The sequence below is a fragment of the Prionailurus bengalensis genome, chromosome B3, assembly GCF_016509475.1.
Source record: "Prionailurus bengalensis isolate Pbe53 chromosome B3, Fcat_Pben_1.1_paternal_pri, whole genome shotgun sequence".
In the NCBI taxonomy this organism is placed as follows: domain Eukaryota; kingdom Metazoa; phylum Chordata; class Mammalia; order Carnivora; family Felidae; genus Prionailurus; species Prionailurus bengalensis.
The window spans coordinates 28403700-28431483 of record NC_057355.1 but is presented as its reverse complement, the minus strand read 5'-3'; the positions used below and the strand labels follow the sequence as shown (position 1 = coordinate 28431483).

At 38.2% G+C, this 27784-nt stretch overlaps 1 protein-coding gene across 2 annotated transcripts; it reads right to left on the bottom strand.

Moving 5' to 3' along the window:
• On the bottom strand, positions 1 to 26902 carry NIPA2 (NIPA magnesium transporter 2). Of its 2 annotated transcripts, none has more exons than XM_043554907.1 (7): positions 26621 to 26902; positions 25705 to 25841; positions 16993 to 17220; positions 15625 to 15681; positions 6668 to 6758; positions 5124 to 5284; positions 1 to 1492 (listed from the first exon to the last, which is right to left on the bottom strand). In XM_043554907.1, the coding sequence occupies exons 3-7, from the start codon at positions 17129 to 17131 to the stop codon at positions 858 to 860; spliced, it is 1083 nt and encodes a 360-aa protein (XP_043410842.1). In that variant the 5' UTR covers positions 17132 to 17220; positions 25705 to 25841; positions 26621 to 26902; the 3' UTR covers positions 1 to 857. The 2 variants fall into 2 exon arrangements, with proteins under 2 accessions (XP_043410842.1, XP_043410843.1); XM_043554908.1 differs by having other exon boundaries at positions 26586 to 26864.
• Positions 26903 to 27784: the final 882 nt, after the last annotated feature.

Here is a 27784-nt window from a genome sequence, read left to right as displayed (position 1 = left end):
ACTGTTTCAATTTTTCTTTTTATTATAACATGAACTAAATTTAAGAAATTAGTCTTTTGACTTTATTTCCCAGAGTTGTTAGATCTAAATGACAATGTAACTCATTATGAAAATATACTGAAAAGTACAAGAGCTGATGTAAAATGGTAATCAAGGTTCCAGGTATCAAGGGATTAGAGTAAGTGAAGAATGAAACTGGTCAGGCTGTAGTCTGACAGACACAGGATGCGCTGGTTTAGCATGGTGCCATCAAGGAACAGGAAGACCATCAAATGTGTGGTGGTAAGTCACAGTGTGAGAAACATTGCCTCAGGCAACTTCCTACCCTCTTTTTTTTTTTTTGTAAATTAGTTTTTCTTCATTTAGTAACTTAGGTTTCTCTTTTAACATTTTAAAATTAAGTCATCAAACAGGAGTCATTTTTACAGGTAAGGTAAATCACAGGATAATGTATTAGGAAAATTTTGTTCCTTTTTAAATCAAAAAGCCTTCAGATGGTCAGGGATTGATGGAGTGGGGATGACAAATGTACATTTCAGATTTTCATCACCAATGAAAAAATACAGCATTTTTATAGACTTAAAACTGTCAGTGCATTTAGATTTTGGTGAAGGAAAATTTAAAATACCTCTATAATAATACAATGTTAATAGAAATTGGCCATGTACTGAGGTCATTTTAGTGAGCTACCATCATGTAAATATAAGAAAAGTAATTTCTTGGTCCAAATCAGTGAAACTTTAAAAAAGATTGTCTCTAGAGAACATTTTTTGAGAACAATGTTTTTTCAGACACATTCTGATACTCAAATTAACTTTATAACACAATTATAGATTAACCTTTTAATTACATTTTTCTTAAAAAGCTGTGAGATTTCCATTTCTTCGGGAGACATTTTCACCACTGTGTTGTTCAATTCCACAGGTTAAGTTTTCTTCATTATTACTAAGAACTTCATACATGTTAGACAGATTGCCATTCATTGCTTTTTCATCTTGTCGAAAAGACACAGGGAGACTTGCTAGAGTAAAGCTGACATCTTTAAAGGCATGCAACAAGAATATTCCCACAATGATTGTAAAGAAGCCACTCAAAGTACCAATGACATCATCAACAGGCATATCTTGCCACTCCTTAAAAAGAATAGCTGAACAAGTTAAAACTGATGCTGTAAAGAATACATAATATATTGGAGTCACAATGGAAGTGTTGAATATATCCAGAGCCCTGTTCAGGTAATTAATCTGTGTGCTTACACAGACTATAAGGCTCAGCAGCAGAATCCAGGCCAGGGGATGTCGCAGCACAGGCTTTCCAGCAAACAGCTCTTTGATAGCAATGCCCAGGCCCTTAACACAGGAGACTGAAAATGCTCCAATTACAGAGCAGATTGTTATGTACACAAGAATGTTTGTCCGTCCATGGCGAGGTCCCACCACGAAGATTAAGATCAATGACACAATGACCACAAGTGTTGCAAAGACCACAAAACCTGGAGGAGGCAAGAAAAGGCTTATTTTAGTAATGGTGTAAGTATTAAAAGAAACCCCTGAGAATCCAAAACTCAATACAAAGGAGAAAAGGTGTGTCCCTAAAATAAGTATTAGATTTCTTTTGCTACCCTAGCAAAAGCACACTCATAAAAATTTAGTTAAATGTATACACTGGAGGGGCGCCTGGGTGGCGCAGTCGGTTAAGCGTCCGACTTCAGCCAGGTCACGATCTCGCGGTCCGTGGGTTCAAGCCCCGCGTCAGGCTCTGGGCTGATGGCTCAGAGCCTGGAGCCTGTTTCCGATTCTGTGTCTCCCTCTCTCTCTGCCCCTCCCCCGTTCATGCTCTGTCTCTCTCTGTCCCAAAAATAAATAAATGTTGAAAAAAAAAAATTAAAAAAAAAAAAATAAATAAATGTATACACTGGAAGCATCATAACGTGCTTCATATTCACAAATTGTTATACCACTAACATTTTTAACATAGTATCTCAGGCCCCATGATAATTAGACCATAGGAAACATCAGAATGATTCACAGCCACCTATTCTAGAAGATCTTACTACTTCCTACCCACTGGAATGCTCTAATTTCAAGAATGGAAATAATCAGAAACTAGTGGAGAGAAATTATGAGATGATCTTGAACACTCAACAATTTATAGATGCTGAAAAGAACAGCAGTTATAAAGTTCATCCTAAAAGGAGTAAATTTTTTAAATATTTAGAGACAATATTTAGAGACAAACACTGGGGTAAACAGCAAATCAATAAGAGAATCTGAAAAGTATTGTCAGGGTTCTCATTGAATATGGAGAACTGAACTTAGCAAACAACTGTGTAGCACCATGGGCCAGGCACTTTTCTCCGAAATTTGCACTGATTAATTCATTTAATCCTCACAACTACCCAATAATATCAATACTATCATCTGCATTTTAGGATGAGGAAATTGAGCAGTCACTCCTTAAACTCTGCTAATAAATAAATAGTAATAGGATTCTTAAAGAAGCAAATGTACAAAAACAAGAACAGGTAAAGGAGATGACAGTAACATTATGGAAGCCAAAAAGCAGAAGATAACTCATAACTGATAAAGCATATCTACGAAAGCTGAATCCCACATCAGCAGTGATCAAAGACTAGAATGTAACTCAGTTTGCAGCACAGAACTTTCCAAAGATACAATGTATCTCTGGAAGTGGGGTTAAGGGGAGACTGAGAAACAGGAGGCCTGGCTGAAAGTCTATTAAATTATGATCCCAGAATCCCTGCTCAGTTCTGAACATCTGAGTGACTGTTCTTCCTTCCACAGTGAACTGGAGGACTCTGGGCCAGTTGAGTATGAAGGTACCACACTAACACAGAACTTTAGGGTAAGGTAAATGTCTATGCCATTGACTCCCCCTGTCCCACTCAACTCCCAGGACTCAGGCAGCCAAGGAGGAGACTTTGCTGGGGATTTGACAAGCCCGACATTCAGAAGGCAGCCAAGGATCACCAGGAGAGGCACCAAAACAAACAGAAAAAAACAATGGTGAGAAACAAGAGAAGCAACCAGAACTTGAAGGGGCAAAATTGGAGAAAAAGGTAAGGTCCACACTCATCTCTCTGCTTTCTCCTTTGCAATGATTGCCAGTTCTAGAGTAGGGAGTAAGGATGGGCATAAAGGCCAGCAGAAAGTGGTGACTTGAGGCATGTGGAAGTTTCAGTAGACTAGGCAAAAATAAACCTTGGAATTTTGGGCTGCCTAAGCAGCTAGGACACAATGGACCAAGATTCCAGAAAGGAAGGAACTGAAGACAAGTGAGCCCAAATTTCTATGTGCAACTCCCCTTAAGGCATTTGTAGGCACAGAAGCTGCACGTGCCTAGGTTAGAGAAGCCAAGTGGACAGCCTGGTGAAAAAGCAAGAAAGCTGAGTGAAGAGGCCTGCAATCTTGGAATGCTAACACAGACACTGCCATTCAAAGTTCACCAAGGTGGAAGGTCCAAGTAAACATCCCAGGCTATCAGCTGAGAGAAAAGGACTTTGATCAAGAATATAAGCAAAATGGAAAGACACCAGCCCCTAGAAAGATAGAAGCAACACTTTAAGTTAAAAGTAATCTGTACTTGTATCTGCCCGACAGAAGAAATTTAGGTTCTCTCTGAAGGAATAAAACATCATTTAGAGCCTTTACACTTTTTAATACTGTATGTCCAGCATTTAACTGGAACTGCCAAAAGACAAAACTAAATGACTGAAAACAAAAGAAAAAATGGAGCCCACAAATAATCTTGACGTTGAAGTTTGCAGAAAAACTTTAAAATAACCAGGACTCTCTGAGGACTTGCTGCTTACCACCATGCATGTAGTTGACCATACATATATGTGAAATGTTGAGAGGGTGAATTTTGTGTTGTGTTTTTTTGGCACACACACACACCAAAGAATAAAAGCAAGCTCTTGGAAATTAAACATGAAATAGCAGAAATAAAAAGTCAAAGAGCTGTAAGACAAAACTGAGGATATCTCCCCGGACACAGAGCTAAAAGGAAAAATGGTAAAAACAGGGAAAATATATATAAGAAAAGTCATGGTACAATCAAGGAAGTCCAATCAACAGAAGAATAAGAATTTCACAAAGAGAAAACAAAGAAAATTAAAGGACAAACTGATTTCCTAGAGTGAGATACACATTTCCAGATTAAAAAAAATCCATCAAGTATCTGGAACAATGGATAAAACTGGCCCACAGCTAGGTACATCAGTGGAAAATTTCAGATGACAAGAGCAAAGACGACATCCTGAAGGTTTCTAAAGATAAAAGATGGGTCACATATTAAAGATAAAGAATCAACTGTGTTTGATTTCTTAGCAGCAACACTAGAAGTGAGAAGACAATGAGGTCACATAGATTAAAGGCATTTTTATATATACAAAGTCTCAAAAAGTCTCATCTCTTCTGTGCCTTTCTTCTCTCCTACAACAGTGGCTCCAACCAAAATGAAGGAGTAAAACCAGGATTCAGAGCCAAGAAAAAATAGAAAGTGGAGGGGATCCTCTACAATGCTAATGAAGGAAAATCTAGAATGACAAATGTGGTAGCATCCTCAAGATACCAGTCTAGACTAAGGCCAAAAGAGTCTCTGGCAGAGATTTCCAGAAGAGATGAAACTGCAGAATACCTAATGTGTTTGAAATTTCTGAGGGGAGAATTAACACCACGGGAGAAAAGCTTCAAGATGGACTGGTATATTCACAGAAAAGTTATCAAACAATATCCTTATTAGTAAAGGAGAAGAAATCACAACATAACATATGTCTAAACTGGGAATAAAAGTTATGTAGTGATTATAAATAAATCACTTACACGGAACTAAGTACATTCAACAGGTAGTAGATATAACAGATGATGCCTAAAGCCAAAGAGACTAGCAGCAATATAAGCATGTTATTTATAGACAAAGAGTTAAAAGAACAAAATAAACAAGGGTTTAGGGGCTGATAGGGGAGGAAAATGACCACTATTTTTCATAATAAGCTATGTAGAACAATTTGTCTCTTTACATGCACATAAAATTTTAGTTAAAATAAAAACTAAATAAAAAAGCAAACCAGTAAGACTGATACAGATTTTATTATTTCTTACCTGGATCTCCTAGCTTGTGAGACATTTCATTTAGAGTCTCGATCTCCTCTTCTTTTGGAGCATGAATGACCATAACTGTAGATCCTAGAATACTTAGCAACCATCCAATTTTCCCATGAAGATTAAGTCTTTCATTTAGAAAGTATGAAGAAAGAATGGCACTAAAATGGTGGAGAGGAGTGTGGAACATTAAAATAATCACACTTTTCTCATATTTAAATATCAACACAACTCAGAATTTTAAGTTATTAAAAAACTAAAACACTGTGAACTTGTAAAGATTCTGGCTTTCAGACAAAGCTAAAATGAAAGTTTCCAGAGAAACACTGGTTTCATCATACACTAAACCAGCATAGTTACCGTATTTCTACTGTAGAAAATATGAAACTTACAATAAATGGAGCTGTGGCACAAATTTATAGCATTTTTATAGCATTTATAGCCTAAGAATATAAGTCCAAACCCAAATTTTATACTTAAAATTGGCTCAACTTTATTTATCCATACTGGTTGATGCATACTTCCTATGTGTTCGTGTAATAATTTGTCTATTAATTAAATCATCAAGTTTAAAAATTTTTTTGATGTTTATTTGATAAAGAGACAAAGCATGAATGGGGAAGGGCAGAAAGTGAGGGAGACACAGAATCCGAAGCAGGCTCCAGGTTCTGAGCTGTCAGCAGAGCCCAACACGGGGCTCAAATCCATGAGCTGTGAGATCAAGACCTGAGCCAAAGTCGGATGCTTAACCCACTGAGCCACCCAGATACCCCTAAATTATCAAATTTTAATACATTATAGCCAGTTTAATCCAAATCTAAAAATATATATAATGTAAACCTATAAATATAATGGTATAATATACAGAAAATTCAGGGTAAAAGACAATGTACCATAATATATCATTATATATTACATAGTATCTTGAAAAATTATGTAATTTACATATAATATCAATTTATATATATATACAGACTATCTTGGGGGAGAAAAATTAAAAGAAAACTTATTAATCAACTTTGAGAATAGTAGCCCAAATCCAACTTCAACTATTAGGGGCTAAGCTAATTAGCTATTGGGGCTAAGCATTAAGATAACAAAAAGGACAAATCTTGGACTGCTCCAAATGAGTACCCCGAATCAGGCTTCAGAGGCACATAATCTTGCACCAAATCACTGATTTTCTGTAGTAGGTATAAAAACTGATTTATCATCAACCATCATCTATCAAAGTGTACATGTCTCAAATGATAAATGTTCCAACAAGTCCAACTTGAAATTTTAAAAAATTGTAATAAAAGTAGAACTATCATTGGCTCTGAATACAAGCAAGAAAAGCATAGATGCATTTACTCTCCCAAATCGACAGCATGCCTATGCACAAAAGATAACCCTTTAAAAGCAAATTAATACACAGCTTAAAAAAAGTTCCCAAGACTGTTTAAATATAAATTATTCTGAACATGTATAATTAGATGGTACTGAATACTTCATGGACTAAAATACCGACCGCTGTTTCTACATATGAAATGTAGTGTCCTTACCTTACTAGGACGCTGAGAGCTCCTAACGGAGTCACTAGGGTGGCTGGTGCAAAGGCATATGCAGCAAAGTTGACCACCTCACCTGCTCCCACTTGGGAGATAGACAACAAAAGAAACTCAGGAACAAATCACTCAAAATGGAAATGCCTGCATTTTATTTTCATTTAGAGTTGACCCATGAACTGAACAGGAGTTTAAACTTTGTCCACTTACATGTACATTTTAACCACTGTAGATGTATTCTGTATGATCTTAATATTTTCTCTAGTTTATTAAGAATACAACGTATGATACATATCACATACAAAATATATGCTAATTAACTATGTTGTTGGTTAAGACTTCTGGTCAATAGCACACTAATAGTAAAGTTTTTAGGGAGTCAAAAGTTATTTGTAAACTGTCAACTGCACAGGGGGTTGGTGCCACTAACTCCCATGTTGTTGAAGGGTCATATGTACACACACACACACACACACACACACACACAATAATGTACTATTTATATATTATGTACTATATATATAATATATGTATATATATGTTATGTACGATTTCAATTGTATTTAGCAATTTATTTTCTCCCAGCTGTTCATAAAGGTTCTTCTGTAAATTATCAACACTAAAGTTCCAACTAATTAGAAACAAATCTGTAATTTTAACTGAAAGAGACCTAATTTATGCTTACAGATTTTTTAAAATAAAATTTTAATAGATATCTATATCCTATGACAACAAACACAAATCAATTAAAAGCAGCTAAAACTGGTGTAAAAGCACTTCTCCCAAGTCTTTTTCACTAGCTTTTTCTTTTTTTAAAACCCAACTCTTATATCCGAAGGACATCCTTAGGTAGCTACAATGTTCCAGATGCTGTTGTAGGATCAGGAAATGCAGCAGTGAGCAAAACAAAGATACTGTTCTCCTAAAATTTACATTTTGTGAGGGAAAACAGGCAAAATAAAGGTCAAGTGATTAGCCACGCAGTGTAGAAAAACAAAGTGACAGAAAGGAATGGAGTGCTGCTGAGGGCAGGATCGTGGTGCCAAACATGGGCACTCTGATAGGAAACTTTTAGACAGTCTGGTCTGAAGTGAAATATTTACCTGCAGCTATCTGGGGGGGAGAATCTCCCAGTCAGGGAGTACAGCAAAAAAAAAAACCTCTGACTCAAGGCAATGTCTGGCATGTCTGAACAGCAAGGAAGGCAGGACAGCTCCAATAGAATGAGCAAGGGGAGAGTAGCCCAGGAGTCAGAGGTAGCCAGGGCCATATGGCACAAGTCCTTTGTGAGTCCTGACAAGGATTTCATCTAAATTGAAAGGCCACTGGGGAATCTTATGCAAGGGAAGGATGTGATCTTATAGAAAAAGATCACTCATGGCTACTGTTTTCCAAAATGGTTATACCAAATTTCACTTAGTAGAGTAACAGAGCTCCCTTTGTCCCACTTGGTGGTACTGTCAGATTTAGAAGTTTGCTAATCTGTTAATGGGGAATGGGATTATTTTATTATTCTTCCAATTTGCATTTCCCCTTTTCATGTGTTGGACAAAGGAAATCTTTTAATGGAGAAGCTGGTCAACTTTTTTTTCCTGTCTGCCAGTAAATCTATTTGTTTTCTCTTACTGATTTGAGGTAAGTTTTTATATATTTTGAATGTAAATCTTCTGTGGGTTAAAAATTGCCCTAGGCAGGAGAGTCTTTGACAAGGTGGAGGGGAGTGAATCCAGAACACAGATGGAGGGGCTAGCCTAAGCAGGAGGAGGACGTTTTTTTTTTGTAACGAGAAAAAGGGATGAGAAAGAAGGTAAGATTTCAGATTTGGTGTGGGAAATGGAGGGAGTTCTTAATGGCTTTTATGATCTCTCTGAAGTAGAAGGCCTACCACTATTTGAGAGTGTGGAAGCCAGTGGAGTTGGAAGAGGAAAATAGAAAGTTTAAAACAGACTCACTGATATTTCTTTTTAAGTTTATTTATTTATTTTGAGAGAGAGAGACAGACCAGACAGACACTCCCAAGCAGGCTCTGTGCTGTCAACACAGAGCTCAACGGGGGGAACTGTGAGATAATGACCTGAGCCAAAATCAAGAGTCAGATGCTTAACCAACTGAGCCAGCCAAGTGCTCCTTATTTTATTTCTTAATGTATATGTATTTGCAACCCCCCTCTCCCCCAAGACTCACTGATTTTTAGGGCAATTGAAACTACGCTGCATGACACCGTAACAGTTGATGTATGTCATTATACGTTTCTCCAAACCCACAGAATGTACATCAAGAGTGAACCCTAATGTAAATTATGGACTTCGGGTGATTGTTATGTGTCAGCGTAGGTTCATCAACCGTAGAAAGTGCACCACTCTGATGAGGGGTACTGATAATGGGAGAGGCTATAAATGTGTATGGGCTGGGAGCATATGGGAAATCTCTGTCCCTTCTCCTCAATACTGCTTTAAACCTAAAACTGCTCTAGGTTAACTAAACAACAACCAGAAAAAAAATAAAAATAAAAATTTCCCTAGGCATGTAATAGAGTGTGCTAAAAAAAAAAAGCCCTGGAAACTGGAGGAGTTTCAGAATATTGGAAAGTCACAAGGACATGATGAAATGGAACTAGTGGCAAAGAGGTGCTATCTGGAAAAAGAGGAATGTGAAAAAATTAAGAGTTTTTATCCAAGGTAAATCAAGTGCCAGAAGAAAACATCACAATAAAGTTACAACAGCTAAAAGCTGAGGCAATATCAAAGAATAGCTTTGTAAATGAAATCATTTCACGAATCAAAGTTACATGAGAAAGTCCCATCAAAGGAACAAATATTGATAAGCTATTGTTTGGAATACTTTTGTATTGTTTTATATCAACCCTTTTTTCCACAGTGTTGACAATTTGATATCCATGAGATATCAACTTAATATTTAGTAATATTTTGAGTTAAATCAGCAAAATATTACAACCATTTTTTTGCCACATTCTGTAATTTGCCTTGTCATTCTTTTAAACTCTTGATAGTGCTTCCTACAACTTGCTTGAGAAATGTTATTTTTTAATTTTAATTCCAGTATAGTTAACATACAGTGTTGTTAGTTTCAGGTGTTCAATATACTGATTTGACAATTCTATACATTATTCACTGCTCATCTTTAAGTGTACCTTAAAAAAATTATTTTATTTTTTAGAAAGAGTGCAAGAGTGGGGGAGAGGGGCAGAGGGAGAGAGAAGAGAGCCACAGAGCTTGATCCCACAACTCCAGGACCATGACCTGAGCCGAAATCAAGACCAGGACGCTCAACAGACTGAACCACCCAGGCACCCCTTAACTGTACTCTGAATACCCTTCACCTATTTCACCCATCTCTTATATGGGAGATCTTTCTTTAAATTCTTTATCCTTCAAATTCTTTAGTGTTCTCTTTCACATTTAAGTTTATAAACCACCTAAAGTTTTTATGTATGGAGGTAGAAATCAAATCTTATTTTTTTCCATACGGATTGTTACAATAATATATACTGAAAAGCATATTTCTCTATTTCAATATCATCTTTGCAATAAATATACTGTTTTTGGGTTTTAGGGTTCGCCATTCTTTTCTATTGGTCTATTGTGTATTTTGGCACAGTACCATACTCAGTGTAGCTTCATAATAAATCTTAATACCTAGTAGAGTAAATCCTTTCACCTTTTCTTAAGAATATCTTTGCTTTAGGGGCACCTGGGTAGCTCAGTCGGTTAAACAGCCTTCGGCTCAGGTCATCATCTCATAGTTCCTAAGTTTGATCCCTGCACCGGGCTCTGTGCTGACAGCTAGGAGCCTGGAGCCTGCTTTAGATTCTGTCTCTCCCTCTCTCTCTGCCCCTCCCCCGCTCACATTCTGTCTCGCAAAAATAAACATTAAAAAAAAAAAGTATTTCTGCTTTACTTGGACTTCTGTATTACCATTCAAATTTAAAAAAAAAATTTTTTTTTCTAACGTTTATTTATTTTTGAGACAGAGAGAGAGCATGAACGGGGGAGGGTCAGAGAGAGAGTGAGACACAGAATCTGAAACAGGCTCCAGGCTCTGAGCTGTCAGCACCGAGCCCGACGCGGGGCTTGAACTCACAGACTGTGAGATCATGACCTGAGCTGAAGTCAGACGCTTAACGGACTGAGCCACCCAGGCGCCCCTCAAATTTTTAAATCAACTTACCATGTAGCACATAAGCACATAGGTTTTAAAAGGAATAGCACTTAACCTGTCACTATGGAGAGGAATGTTGACTTTCCAATAAGGAATCCTTCAATCCATGAAAATAACATATCCTTGTATTTGTCTTTTTCTCAATAAGATTTCATTTTTTCCATCAGTATCTTTCTCATCTTTTGTTAGATTTAGAATTAAATAATTCTTGTTTTTAAGAATTATATGCAAATGACACCATTTTAACATTTCATTTTCTAATTGTTGCTGATAATACAGAAACACAGCTAAGTTTTGTATGTTGACTTCGTAACCCAACACCACTTTGCTAAATCTTAATTTTATAATTTATCTGTATATAATTTGGAATTTTTATACCCACAATCATACAATCAGTAAATAATAAGTTTATATATTTCTTTCTATTTCCACCCCTTTGCCTTACTGCATTTATTATGAAATTCTTTCAGGATATTGAAGGAGTAACGAGAAGTCATTTGTTTGTTTCCAGTTTCAAAAAGAAAGCCTTCAATATTTCATTTTGGTGCTTATTTTGATTGTTCTGGTTTCACTTGTCTTGAAATGACTTATTTGAAATGGTTTTTTAGTTATGAATAGTTGCTGAATAAAAATTCGGTAAACTGAAATGATGCTTTTTCTGAATTTATTAACATCATTAATTACAGTGATTGGTTTTCCAAAGTTATGCCAACTTTACCCCCCTAAGATAAATTTATTTAGGATTTTTGCATATATGTTCACAAATGAGACTAGACTATTTTTCCTTTCTTATACAGAGTCAAGTTTTGGTATTAGGATTATACTAGATTTTTAAGAAGAGTAGGGGAATGTATACCGTTTTTTCTATTATTAGGAAATTACTCAATTGAAATTATTTCTTTTAAAAATAGAGGCGCCTGGGTGGCTCAGTTGGTTAAGCATCTGACTTCCGCTCAAGTCATAATCTTGCAGTCCCTGAGTTCAAGCCCCACATCGGGATCTGTGCAGACAGCTCAGAGCCTGGAGCCTGCTTCAGATTCTGTGTCTTCCTCTCTCTGCCCCTCCCCTGCTTGCACTCTGTCTCTCTCAAAAATAAACATTAAAAAATTTTAAATAAATAAATATATAAATAAATAAATAAAAATGACCACAGAACTTGCCAATGAAACCATCTGGGCCCAGGGCTTAATGTATGCAAAGGTTTTAAAACTATAGACCCAATTGTACTAAGTTAGTAGAAATCTGCCTATTTTATCCAAGTTCTTATATTTACTGAGATAAAACTGTTCAAACATCCTGTTGGTATCTACAAAACTCTAGTTACATTACCAGCTATTCTGCCTTCTCTATTTCTCCATCAGTTTCAACAAAAGGTTTATCAATTTCATTTAGATCATAAACCCAAATGTTGGTTTTAATACCTTTTGTTTTCTATTTAATTTTAGCTCTTCTCTTTACTTCCTTCTACATTTTCTTTTTTCTTGAACTAGATGCCTCACCTTTCTTATTTTTAATTATATTTATTTAAAACTGTAAATTTTAATAACTTCAGTAATAGTCCACAAGTTATGATATTTTGCATTGGGCACCAACATACTATTTTCTAATTTGAACATATTTTCTATTTTCATTCTGACTTCTTTAAACCATGGAGTACATAAGTGTATTTCTAAACTTCCATACATAGGGATTTTTATGTATTCTTTTTGTTACTGATTTCTAAGGTAATTATAATGATCTATGAAAACACTCCATTAAATCCTTTGAAAACTTTAAGACTGGCTTTATGGTCTAGCAAATAGTCCATTTGTATAAATATTCTTTCCATATGCCCTTGAAAACAATGTAGATCAATGACATGTCCAAAAAGTTTGTTAAATTTGCTCTTCAAATGTTCTATAGACTTAACAATTTTACTCTGCCTACCCTATGAGAGTGTTATATTAATATTTCACCATATGGTGTTGGATTTGTCTATTTCCCCTGTTCCTGTGTCAACTTCTGCTTTTAATATTTCAAGGCTATATTATTAAATAAAGTTAGAACTGTTAAAGCTTCCTGAGAAGTTGAACCTTTTATCTTTATGCTTTGAATTATATTTTACCTAGCATACTCTTCAATCTCAACTTTCTTCAGGTTTTTTCCATCTTTCTCTTTCAGCCATTCTATATCCTTGTTTTACAAGTGCATCTTGTAAAAGACATGTAGTTAATTTTTATTTGTTTTTATAATTCCAATACAATAATCTTGTCCTAGTTTCCATTCTTAGCAGCACCTGACTCTGACCCTTATTAGCCCAATTCAAAAGTTCACTCTCTCTCCTACCTACCTGCTCTGAAGTCTGCAATTACATCTAGAGCAGAAGTGTCTTCAGCTTATCATTCTGAGCTTTATGCCTTTCTCTGATCTTGGCTAGGTAATTCATTACATGTTGGATCTTTCATGTTTTTAAGAGTTTATATTCTATCCAACCTTTTAACTTGTTTTCAGCAAATCTTATCAGTTCATCTTCAAAACAAAATCCAGTATTCTACCACTTCTTAACACGCTCACTGCAACTCCTTTGGGTCCATGCCATCACCACCTCTTACCTGATTATTTCAATAACCTCCCACCCGGTTTTCTTGCTTCTTCCCCTATGTGGTCTATTCCTCAACACAGCAGCCTGAGAGACCTTATTAAAACCTAAAGCATATCATGTCACCCCTTTGCTCAAAAGTCTCCAGTGACTTCCCACACATTAAAGTCAGAGTCATTTCTGTGATGTACAAGACCCACCCTCATTACTTCCCTGAACTTATCCCCTGCTACTTCCCCCACATTCACTCTCTTGCTGTTCTTGCCTCTTTAATGTTACCTGAGGCTTTAATAATCCAGTGCTGCATTAATAAAGCACTCCAAAATGTGGCAGTTTAAAAGACAAGCCATATTTTCTATTAGTCAAGATCTCATGGTTTCTCATAACTTCTATTGGTCAAGACTTCAGAAAGGGATCAACAGGTACTTCTCACTCAGGGTTTTTCAAGAAGTTTATAGTCAAAGATATAAGCTGGGGCTGCAGTCATCTGAAGGCTGGATTTCCCTCAGTAAGCAACCCAAGCAATCAAGGCAAAGCCACAGGCTTTTGGTGACTTGGCCTCAGAAGCCACACATTACAACTTCTTTTGCATCCTATCACCACACTGGGCCAGCACTAATTCAGTGTGAGAGGATTATACAAAAGTGTAAATACCAGGGGGCAAAAATCATTCTGAGCTATCACACTTCAAAAGGTCAGATTTGCTTCACCTCATAGCCTTAATATTTACTGTTTCCTCCTGCTTAAAACATTCCTCCCCCAAATATCCATATGGCTAGCCCCCTCATTTCCTTTACATCTTTTATCCATCTATCCTTCACATCCCTTCCCTATCTTACTCCTAGCAAATGTTAGCATTTGTCACTAACACACATATTTTAATTTATCTTGTTTATTATTATTTGTCTTCCATCTAGAATGTTAAGTCTTATGTGCATAAGGATTTTTCTGTTTGTTTCAACAGTTTATCTCCAGCGCCTACAACACCTGGCATACAAGAAACAATCAGTATTTGTTGAATGAATAGTCAAATCAGTCTCTTTGTTATTTCAACTGCTCTTAAACTTATAAGAACATTTACATAATTTAATCCTGAATACTTTGAAGGCTCAGTGAATTATCATTTTTTATGTACTTTTTAAAAATGTTTATTTTTGAGAGAGAGAGAGAGAGAGAGAGAGAGAGAGAGAGCAAGCAGAAGAGGGGCAGAGAGGGAGACAGAATCTGAAGCAGGTTCCAGGCTCTGAGCTGTCAGCATAGAGCCTGAGGCAGGGCTTGAACTCAACGGGCCAGGAGATCATGACCTGAGCCAAAGTCAGACGCTTAACCGACTGAGCCACCCAGGCGCCCCTCTATGCACTTTTTTAAAGGTAATCATCAAAATAAGCATGGACACTCTTATCAAATGGATACCTGTTTTCCAATTTGGAATGAAAGTCAATGAAGGGGGAGGAATTAAAAATGGGATGTTTTCTACAATCTTTTTTTTTTAAGTTTATTTATTTATTTTGAGAGAGAGAAAGAGTGCGCAAGGAGGAGTGGGGCAGAGAGAATTCCAAGCAGGCTCCACACTGTTGGAGCAGAGTCAACAATCCCACCAACTATGAGATTACAACCTGAGCTGAAAACAAGAGTCAGATGCTTAGCCAACTGAGCCACCCATGTGCCCCTCTATGATTTTTTACTATCAAATTTATCTTCTTAAACTGAGAATTAAAAAAAACACAGGTATATTAAACATGTTTTAACCAGACAGGTAAAAGAAAGTCTTCTCATTCAAATTAAACTATTAAACTGCTTGCTAAATGACTTTTACTGGCTTAAGTTTTACATATTTTGAGTACTGTTCATTAAAAAACAAGAACTTAAGGGGTGCCTGGGTGGCTTGGTCAGTTAAGCATTCAACTTTGGCTCAGGTCACGATCTTGTGGTTTGTGAGTTCGAGTCCCGCATTGGGCTCTGTGCTGACAGCTTGGAATCTGGAGTCTGCTTCAGATTCTGTGTCTCCGTCTCTCTCTGCCCCTCCCCCACTCACTCTCTGTCTCAAAAAAAACCCCCAAAAAACACTAAAAATTTTTTAAAATAAAAATGAAGAATTTAATTAGTTTTAAAATGTGCTAGTAATATGAAGCTGTACTAGTATATGCAAATATTTTAATATACAATTATATTTTCTTGAAATGTTCTCTATACATACTTGATAGCAATCCAGCCCACCACAACCATTCTTTAAGATATGCATGGCCACCTTGACCTGTGAATGAAAAAATATTTCACTTTTTGGGAAGATTATCAGACTCTTATAAATTTATGACAACTATTAGCTATGACAGATTTTAAAACATCTTATTTGTTGATGATTATTACTTTGAATAAAGGTTCCATCATGATTTCTTAGATAATATTTTTTATGATTTTCTTAGAAAAGAGGATGAGGATAATGAAAATGTTACAATTTTTAGGTTTGCACTATACTACAAACCTCATTCCTTGAGTGAAGTAATTAAATTAATCCTTATATTCAGTCCATACTTCATTCTTTTGTTTTGTGAACTCAGCTTCAATAAACCAAGTAAAGAAAATGAACCAGTAAGTAGTAGTCCAGCTTCAAATGAATTAGTCTGAAAGTGGATAAGCCATATAGGTGTGGGTTAGCCCCATTTATGAGGCAGTTACCTTGGAGAAAGGGGTCTTATATTGACCATACATAAAAAGTTAAGCATTAATCACAGTCTGGGGCTGCTAGGATATTCACCCTCCTTTTCTACTTGACTTTCTTCCCAATAAAAATAATAAAACCAGGAAGCAACTGGTACTTAAGCCATTGTCCAAAAGAAAAAGCCAATGCAAATGAACTCTTTGATAAACATATCCATCATGGACAATGCAAGTACCTGTCTTAGGACAAGAATGAGGAATATACTTGTTCACGCAGTATATGCCAATACTCTCTCCTTTGCCCACTAACCTCTAATAGAGGCTACTATTTTAAGATGGTTTGACTAGCTCTGGCCATAAAGATGGCACAGGAAAGAGAGAGAAGGTGTTTTGTTTTGTTTTGTTTACTACCAAAGCAGGTCTTCCTGTGAGGTCAGAACCAGACCTAGAACTAAAGCAGAGACTGAGTGATGAAACACGGCCAGGATGCAACATAATGCTGTTGTGAATGCGCCAAAGTCAGAGTGGGGTTCAATCATAACGAGTATCCCCCAAGATCTTGCCTTCAGTAAGATTCTGATTCTATTCATAAACCCTTATTTCCTTCTCTGCAGAAATATCAAAATTTTAAGATAAGACTGGATGCTAATAGGGCACTGGTCCTTATTTCCACTTTGAAAGTAACTATAGGAGTGAACAGCTAGCTTATTAATGACATTGTCTCACTTTTATTTTTCTCATTACAAAGTAACTGATGTTTGATTCTCTATAAACATTTACAAGGCTTGCATAGTTCAAAGTTTCAAATATACTAACTAGGAATTAAGATGTGGTCATCTACCATCAAGAACCTGAGTAAACAAGCATACACAGATATCATTTCACAGTCACATAGGGCATAGCCTACCTGCTCTCATGGAGCCTTTCCTGGCAAGGCGCAGAAGACCTTTTTTTTTCAAAATGAAACTCCCGCCAATGAAAATGCTGGAGCTCATAGCCAATCCCAAACCAATGTAAAAGTCATATTTTCCACGCCCCTGGATCATTTCGTTTGTTACTGAAGTTCTTTAAATCACACTGATTACAAAACAGAGAAACCGCTGGTGCTAGAGGCAGGGTTATGCAGTCTTCAAATCTAAACAATGTAAAACAAGACAAGATTTTCAGAGAATGATAGTGATAGTCCGAATGCAACTCAAAAATTTACTCCAGTTCTCTTCTCATAAAGGAATATTTTCATTACTACTATTGATAATATATTTACTATTTATAATTTACCACTAATGTAATTATCTCTCTTCCAGTTATGGCAAAAGATAGGATCATGATATAAAGCCATACTAAAAAATCAAACTCATGGAATCAGGGAACAGACTGGTGGCTACCAGAGCCAGGGATAGAGGAGTGACAGATATGGGTATAACATAAAGAAGTCTGGGGGTATAATGTACAGCATGGTGACTACAGTTAAAAATACTGTGTTGTACATTTGAAAGTAACTAAGATCTTAAAAGTTCTCATCACAAGAAAAAATTTATAATAGTGTGAAGTGATAAATGTTAACTGAATTTATTGTGATCATTTTATATACATATATGTAATCATTATGTTGTATACCTTAAGCTAATATAATGTTATATGTCAGGGATAACTCAATAAAACTGAAAAAAATTATGGGAATGCAAGCTGGTGCAGCCACTCTGGAAAACAGTATGGAGGTTCCTCAAAAAATTAAAAACAGAATTACCCTACAACCCAGCAATTGCACTACTAGACATTTATCCATGAGATACAGGTGTGCTGCCTTGAAGGGACACATGCACCCCAATGTTTATAGCAGCACTATCAACAATAGCTAAAGTATGGAAAGAGCCCAAATGTCCATCAATGGATGAATGGATAAAGATGTGGTGTATATATATATATTTATCTACCACATGTATGTATACACACACACACACACACACACACACACACAAACAATGGAGTATTACCTGGCAATCAAAAAGAATGAAATCTTGCCATTTGCAACTACGTGGATAGAACTGGAGGGTATTATGCTAAGTGAAATTAGTCAGAGAAAGACAAAAATCGTATGACTTCACTCATTTGAGGACTTTAAGAGACAAAACAGATGAACATAAGGGAAGGAAAACAAAAATAATATAAAAACGGGGGGGGGGACAAAACAGAAGAGACTCATAAATATGCAGAACAAACTGAGGGTTACTGGAGGGGTTGTGGGAGGGGGGATGGGCTAAATGGCTAAGGGGCACTAAGGACTCTATTCCTAAAATCATTGTTGCAGTATATGCTAACTAGTTTGGATGTAAATTTTAAAAAATAAAAAAACAAAAAAACCAGACCTCATCTGAACAGGCAAGACAGCCAGAGATTCTATACCATGTGCATGGTACTATCTATGCAAAATATGGTAGAGGAATATCTGTAGGTTAAATAAATACTGTTGAAGCAGTAAGAAAAAAAAAAAAAAGAAAAACAATACACTAAATTTAAAAATTTAAATTAATTTTTTTTTCAATGTTTTTTATTTATTTTTGGGACAGAGAGAGACAGAGCATGAACGGGGGAGGGTCAGAGAGAGAGGGAGACACAGAATCGGAAACAGGCTCCAGGCTCCGAGCCATCAGCCCAGAGCCTGACGCGGGGCTCGAACTCCCGGACTGCGAGATCGTGACCTGGCTGAAGTCGGACGCTTAACCGACTGCGCCACCCAGGCGCCCCTTTTTTTAAATTTTTATTTATTTTTTTTTTTAAATTAATTTTATAAACTCTAGTTTCATATTTAAATAATGGTTCCAGTCTTAGTTGACAGTCCAAAGTAACAAAACTTTGCTGTTAATAAAAAATATTCTACAGAATGAAAATAAATCATAAAAATATACAAATTTAGTTCATAAATACATTTACCAGTTTCACAACATGTCCTTTTTAAATAATCTACACAGAGAAACTCAAAATTTTCTCACCCATACACTTTCTTCTTTGAAATCTATGTAGATATAAACAGATGGTTATTTGTTATTTAGCCTATTTGGGGGTGTGTAGAAAGAAAACAGCTTCCACATTAATTTGTTAGCAGAGGATGATCATTCTAACAGACAGATGTTTGCCATAGTGCAAGTGTGATACTGATGGACTTTTTGGAGAACATGAGGGCCATGGACCTAGAGGGCTCAAACCCTAAGACCAGACAGGGAGCAGAGGCTTATCAAAGACATTTCAAATGTCACTCATGAACTCTGCTAACAAATGAACTAAAGCTAAGTGCAGAAAGTAGAGGGAAAGATATTACTCAGCAAGAAGGTTTATGATTAGTTATAACTTACTGCCAGCCCAACTTTCTGGTAGGTCCTGAGATTTTTTTGTCCCACAAATTAACTACTGAGTTCCAGAACTAATCTACAATTCAGTCAGGATCCTCACTCATTAACCCTTGCCCACTAGCCAACTTTTTCCATTGTTCAGGTTATGAGATTCTGGCTTTTAGCAAAAGCATCATAACTCTAACCACCTAACCCCTCAATTGCTTTATCCATTCACTCAAACAGTATTTACCAAACATAAGCATTAAACATTATGCTAAGCTCTATGCATATAATGGTGATAGCTAAATTTTAGTCTTCCATGGGAGACAAACAAAAGACAGTTAAATAAAGGGTGATAATGTTCTGTAATAATGGTAAAAAGGGGCCAAAGGGGCCAGTGTTTAGATTTGCCTGTTGAGTCACATTATGGTTCCCAGAACCCTTCATAAGAACAGTCCTTCCCAACCCATTGATTTGGGGCTTGGCTCCGTGGCTTATGCTGGCCAATGGGGGGAAGGTGTAAGTGACAGGAGTGCCAGTTCCAAGTCTAGACCTAAAGAGGACCTTTATATTTCTGCTTGCCCCTTTGCACCCTGCCATCACCCTGTGCACAGCCAAACACAGAGTCATCCCTGCTGACTTAATGAACCATGAGTATGATCATAAATAAATGCTACATGCCACTGGGATAACTAACTTACACACCTAAACAGACTTACTACAGATAAATATAAAATTCCCATCAGATTTTGAAAAACCAAAACTTGTCTGCAGAAATGGGGATCAGTGGTAAAGATGGGTGGCAGGCAGACAGGGGTTCATTGTATTATTCTACTCTATGTACTATGTATGTTTGGACGTTTCCATATTAAGGTGTTTTTTTTTTTCTTTTTTTCAACGTTTTTTATTTATTTTTGGGACAGAGAGAGACAGAGCATGAACGGGGGAGGGGCAGAGAGAGAGGGAGACACAGAATCGGAAACAGGCTCCAGGCTCCGAGCCATCAGCCCAGAGCCTGACGCGGGGCTCGAACTCACGGACCGCGAGATCGTGACCTGGCTGAAGTCGGATGCTTAACCGACTGCGCCACCCAGGCGCCCCTATTAAGGTTTTTTAAAACACATGTTGCAGTGCTCAAGAGCTGCAAAGATGTCAGGAGAGAAACAACTAACAAGTCCCAAAAGCAAAGTCACCCCACAATCTAGGATAAGATAATACTGAAACATGGAAAGAACATAAGACACTCAAGTCAGGGAGGTGCTCCGAGTTTTATAAGTATCAGTCACATACAATATGGATGAGATTAGCTGTCTAATTGAAACCTTTCCAGAACTGATCTTTCTCATAAGGATTTGGAGAAGTATCCCTAGTCCTCTGAATGCCACTCCTAAGGGAAGAAAATGCATTGAGAAAGGTCCAAGGCAGGGAATTTGGAAGATTCAGTCCTGCCTCTAGCTGGGTGCATGACCTTGGTTGAGTCGCCACCTTAACAGAGACACATAAGAAAAGAAAGAAGCTAAAGAATCTGTAAAGTTATTGATTTCCAAATTTCAAATAAACTATTGGTCTCTTTATGTGGTAGCCCCAAACTTCAACTTAACTTCAGCTTGCCTTTGGAGTAATTCTGGACTGTGACAATCAGTTATGTACAGAGACATAAACATATGCAGGGAGGGGGGAGGCAGCAAATTTGGGAATAAAATGGTTAGCAGAAAGAATTACTTCTATAGACTGTAAGGGCGCCTTGGTGGCTCAGTGGGTTAAGCGTCATCTTTGGCTCAGGTCATGATCTCGCAGTTCATGAGTCTGAGCCCCATGCTGGGCTCTGTGCTGACAGCTCAGAACCTGGAGCCCGCTTCAGATTCTGTCTCCCTCTCTCTGTCTCTCCCTAGCTCATGCTCTGTCTCTCGTGAAAATAAACATTAAAATATATAGAGAGAGACTATAAAAAGATTATGACAACAAAAAAAGTGTGCTTAATGGTATTCCCAGCACACTCTAAATGACTCACTTAACCATGTTTATGATCCAGTCTTCCTCACTAGACTGCCAGATGCTGGGCTCCTACAGCTTCAAAATATGTCTTAATATCGGTTTTCTCAGTGAATATAGATGAATGGAATAATTATAATTGGCCCTAAAAATAAAGCTGTATCATTTAGATCAGCTTCCTAAAATGTAACAACTGTTTTTACAGTGTATAAACTTACGAACTGTAAAAAGTTGTCAAAGTATGCTGGGAAGTGATAGTGTTATATGTAAGTGAAAATGCAAAGGTAACAGTAAAAAGTCTGGGAAGATGGGAGTAAAGAAACCTAGCTACCAAACACACTTCAGCCCACTCTGCATTCCAATGAACAAGGATCACCTAATAGTCATCAAAGCACCCACTAACTTAAAATCAGCTCCTTTAACCATTATCATCATGAAACACTGTTCTTAATTATCATTCAAATTCTACTGAGGAAGTGACTACCTAAAGTTCTCTGGTCCACAAACCTCCCTTTTAAAAGTCTGAACAAGCTGATTTATAGTTTGAATATTCTGATATCTATAAAATATAACTGTTACCTACATAGATGATACCCATAAACAAGTCAGGTTTAGCTACAGTTCCAATCCAATCGCTTCACAAATCCAAATTCAGACTTCACTTACATAAAGCTCATTTTTTAATTTTTTTATTTTAGAGAGAGACTGCAGGCACACTCACAAGCAGGTGAGAGGGACAAAGAGAAAGAGAGAGAGGGGGGGGGGAAGGGGAGAGGGGGAGAGGGGGAGAGGGGGAGAGAGAGAGAGAGTACACCTTAAGCAGGCTCCATGCTCAATGCAGAGCCTGGCGTGGAGCTCGAATTCACGAACCTGCGAGATCATGACCTAAGCCGAGGTCAGACGCTTAACTGACTAAGCCACCCAGGTGCCCCTGAAATGGATTGTTTTATTCTTGAGTATACTATGAAGTAGGGCCAGGTTTAAAGATAGCTAAACAAGAAAACTTCGTATGTTTCACTTCAACTATGTTCTCAAATCAGAGATGACAAGCTTCAGGTGATAATGTGCCCATCCTACCTCTGACAGGGACCAGGTAGAAGGTCCCATCCCATTCTCCTCTCCTCTAGCTGTTATATTATTTATAGTGTGGTCATCTGTTCAGTAAACATATGCGGAGCAGCTCTAATATGCCAGATGTTGGGGTTATAAAGATGATTTGATCACAAGTCCCTGACCTCAAGGATTCCACAGCTGAGTAAAATGATCTGAAGTGACCCATTTTAATTTTAAGCACACTTTTAAAGGCTCTTAGAATTTCCAAATTGTTCTTTCTGAAGTTTAATTTTCAAAGGTGATTTTACTTTTCCGAATAGTTATAACATTAACTTTCATTAAATACAAGTTATGTTAAAAATGAAATAAATATATCTTAAAGAAAATAAAGTTTTGAAATTGGTCTACCTTCTTCTAAAATATGGAGAACATGTAACAGGAAAAGATGGGACTAGTATTCTACCATCTATAAGATAAGCTGATACTAAGATTTGCTTTGCAAAATGACTAACAGTAGGCAACACAATTACCAAAGTCATATACTTTTTAAAAATATACCAACAGAAGTACATTTACAGCTTTAAACTTGTCACAACATTTTTGACATTTCATTTTCACAAAACCTTGAAAGGTATGTGGTGAGGGCCCCATGAAGAGAAAACAGGTACAGAGATGTCAAGCAACTTCTCAAGAAGTGGGTAGGTAGCAGAACCAGTGCTAGAATCCAGCCTTTTGCCTTTCCCACTGGAGTCTCCATTTAGACCCAGAGGTGGAACACAAGGAAGTAACAGCTCCAACCAGGCTGTCAGTGTAAATCATCATCTGCCCAATCTGCTCCTCCTTGTATTCTGACCATGGCTTCACCATCCTCATTACCCAAACTGGATACAAGGGCCAAGAGTACCATATGGAGTATACCTTTGTGAAATACAGCCTCATATCTCCATGGCTCTCCCAATCCTCATTCAGCTTCAACAATGATGCTATCACACTGCTCTATAAAACACATCTGGGGGCGCCTGGGTGGCGCAGTCGGTTAAGCGTCCGACTTCAGCCAGGTCACGATCTCGCGGTCCGTGAGTTCGAGCCCCGCGTCAGGCTCTGGGCTGATGGCTCAGAGCCTGGAGCCTGTTTCCGATTCTGTGTCTCCCTCTCTCTCTGCCCCTCCCCCGTTCATGCTCTGTCTCTCTCTGTCCCAAAAATAAATAAACGTTGAAAAAAAAAATTATAAAACACATCTGTGCTATCTCATTCTCCTGCTTAAAACCTTAGAATGGCTACCCAATGTTTACAAAAAGAAGTTCAAATTTTGTAATCCTCTAACACCTTTCACCATTTGTTCCCAACCTAACTTTTAAATCTTATTTCCCTATACTATAATTCACATACCCTATGATACACCAGAGGTCAATATACTGCTGTCATTCTTACCTACTCCTCCTCCTCCTCCATACCATTGTTTATATTCTCCCTTCATCTTAAAAAAAAAATTATTTTTAATGTTTATTTTATTTTTGAGAAAGAGAGAGAGCATGAGCAGGGGAGGGGCAGAGAGGGAGACACAGAATCTGAAGCAGGCTCCAGGCTCTGAGCTGTCAGCACAGAGCCTGACGCAGAGCTCAAACTCACGAACTGTGAGATCATGACCTGAGCCGAGGTTGGACGCTTAACCTACTGAGCCACCCAGGCGCCCCTTCCCTTTCGTCTTTTAAGGTGCAAACTCAAAATGCACCTCCACAATGAAGCCCTGCTTGAATTCCACAAACCAGAGAAATCAATCTTTTCTGAATTCCTTGGCCTTTAAACCTACACTTCTCTTTGGACACTTTTCTAGCCTATATTATGGTTACTTATGTATACGACTTACATCCCCTTCATGGTGGCTTCTTGTGGGCAGGTGCTTATCTCATTTACTCAACCAACAAACATTGACATGAATATATACTATGTTCTAGGAATGGGAATATAGCAGTGAATAAAACAGACCAAAACTCTGCCCTCATGGAATTTACCTTGTGTTGGAGGTAGGGCAAGACAATTAAAAAAAATAATAATAAATAATATTATATTGGAAGGTGGTAAATACTATGGTTAAGGGCATTGAGGAGTTGGGTTGAGGGGATTCTATTTGAACTAGTTTGGTTAAGAGGCCCAGTGGAGAAGATAACACTGAGTAAAGCCCTGAAAGAGACAGGAAAAGAACAAAACTGAGAAAAAATGCAAAGGCATGGAGGTATGAATGTTATGCAGCTTTCCAGGAAAAGAAAGGCCACTGTGGCTGACACTGAGTGAACAAGGGTAGGCAGGATACCACAGCAGGGTATTTTTATATAAAAGAAATACCCTGAAAACAAGTGTAATTCTTTTTTATCATTTCCCTCTAAATAGTAATAGCTACTACTTACTGAACACCTATGAAGCACTGTTCCAGGTAACTGATACACATTATTTCTAATACATACAATGAGAAGAAGGTATCTTTATCCCCACCTTACAACTAAAGAAACCAAACCTCCAAGGGGTTAAATCACATGCAGAGGACCACACAGAAAGTTATACAGTCTGAAATGGAACCTAAGTGTCTACTAGACTCTACTTCTATATGGGCTGCCCACACTGAATGAAAACTAATATTAGAGTTTTTAATCTTTACTTCTGTTTGGTTTCCACTGATTTAACTTTTTCCAATCTCTTACTTTGCTAATTATTTTTAAAAAGTTTTCTTTAATGTTTATTTATTTATTTTTTTTTTTTCAACGTTTATTTATTTTTGGGACAGAGAGAGATAGAGCATGAACGGGGGAGGGGCAGAGAGAGAGGGAGACACAGAATCGGAGACAGGCTCCAGGCTCTGAGCCATCAGCCCAGAGCCTGACGCGGGGCTCGAACTCACGGACCGCGAGATCGTGACCCGGCTGAAGTCGGACGCTTAACCGACTGCGCCACCCAGGCGCCCCTTAATGTTTATTTTTAAGAGAGTGAGAGCGAGCCGGGGAAGAGCAGAGAGAGCAAGAGACAGAATCTGAAGCAGGCTCCAGGTTCTGAGCTGTCAGGACAGAGCCTGATGCAGGGCTCAAACTCTCCAACGGTGAGATCACGACCTGAGCAAAGTCAGCCAACTTAACCGACTAAGTAACCCGGCTTCCCGCTAATTATTTTTAAAAACGGTATTTATAAATACTGCAGAACCTAAATCTCCAATCCAAATTTAGCAACATCAGTTATAAATTAAAATTTTAACTTACATGTAAGTTTAATATGGTCTCTCTTATGAAAAAAAAGGCTGGAAGAGGTCAGAGATGACTTATTCACTCTCATTTCCTTGTAAATAATACTCTTTATTCTCATTTAAAGTTTTAAACCCTGGTAGAGTAGCTCCGGCCTGGAAAGAAGAAAATACATAAGTAAGCAAAAGGACTGAACAGTTACCAGTTTCAAAAATTTGGCTACTAGCCTCCATACTCTTTTTTCTTACCAACATGAAACCTACTCAACCAAGCATAAACAACATAGTACTTCAACAGATAGCTTACTGCAATGAAACAAAGATCTCTACTCTCCCATCTTACTTTTACTACTAAAAAAAAAAAAAAGTACTACCTAGGCATATGGTTTATAGAGAATTTCTAAAAACAGAAAACGTAGTCCTGTATTAAACGAATTGAAAAACCTAGTGAACAAATTAAAGAGACACAAAAACAAAACTAAACGTATATAGAGTTTTTATGAAAAGGAAGGAGGGATTAAATGACTTTATAAAAGTTAGGAAATTAAAAGTCATGTTCAACGGCTGACTTCTAAAACTTGTTCAACGGTCAGTTAATATCTCCGCAGCAGCTGAAACAATCTAAAACTCACAACAAAACGAAAACTATGTGAATGAGCTGAATGAACTGGTGCCCCGACAGGGTCAAGCCAGATTTCCATAGAATTTAATAGCAACCCAATTCGCAGTGGGATTCCTTGAGGCAGGATAAGAGGAAAAGCCCTTCCATTTCACAACACACGTGTTCCCAGGGAAGAGAAAGGCGCCCCTGAAGGGCCCCTGCCAACCCAAGACCAGCAGATTCGACCACAGCCCCTTCGCCCTTGCTTGAAAGAAAACATTAAAAACTGGCGACCTCACCCCAACTGGAGGCCGCCCATGGTCCCCTCCACTACCTGGCCCTGGTCACCTCCGCTCACACGCCCACACAGGCCGCACGGGCCGCCCCTTCTTGAGCTCGCGCGGCCAGTGCCTTAGACGCTGTCCAGTAGGAGGTGAGAGCATCCAGGGCTGCAGCCGTGCGCGCCGCCTCCTCCATGGGGGAGCGCCGAGGGGAGCCTGCCCCAGATGACCCGCGACCGCCGCCGGGACCTAGAGCTGTAAGTAGCCGAGGAGAGCCTGGGCGCGGTCGAGTGACGCAAAAGGAGGCGCGCGCACGCGCAGTGCAACGCAGCAAAGGCCCGCCCCGGCCCACCTTACTGTGGATTTCCGGTTTCTTTAGCCGGCCTTGGGCTGTGGAGAGCAAAGAGAGCGGGGCGGGATGAAGGAAGGAGTGGATGCAATATTTTGCAAAGTAGGTTCGAAGAGCAAGTGATTGAAGTCAAAGAATTGTGTGCTGCTTGCTTAAAATGCGAATTCCCTTACGCGGTTACCGTGTAAAGCTGCATTTTTTAAGCAGACTGCCTAGCAATCCCTAGGGAAATGGTGCTCCGAGAGGGCAAGGGGCGGAGCTAGGGCTGGGCCAGGAGGCTGGAGGCGGGTCCCGGAACGCGGAGGTGCGAAACCAAGTGGTGGGGGCGGGATTGGGCTCCAAGTGGGGTTCTTTCTTCCCGAGGGTGACCTAATCGAAACCCGTAGAGATGGCGTTCTTTTTAGTGGTTTGGTAAAAGCGCCTTTTGAGACTCTTGGAGCAGAGATGTATTTCTCATGAGATACATAGGCAACCCACTGTTAGACTATCCCGCCTTGGCTTTCTTAGAACCCATAATCATGGTTTTCTATAAAATGGACAAAGACAGAGGGCTCATTTATAAGAGGAGGGGGCAGGATGGGGTGCGACTAGCCAGGTCGGGTTATAGGTGCCAAGGTCCTCTGGGTATGTTGTTCCTGTTTCTGAATAGATTAAAAACAAACAAACAAACTAGTATTTGAAATGTTAATCATGTAGAATGGGATTTTTTCTTTAAGTTTATTTTGAAAGAGAGATCACGAGCTGTGGAGGGGTGGGAAGAGAGAGAGAGAGAGAGATCGATCTCAAGCAGGCTCTGCACTGTCAGTGCAGAGCCTGAGGTGGACTTGAACCCATGAACCATGGGATCAAGACCTGAGCTGAAATCAAG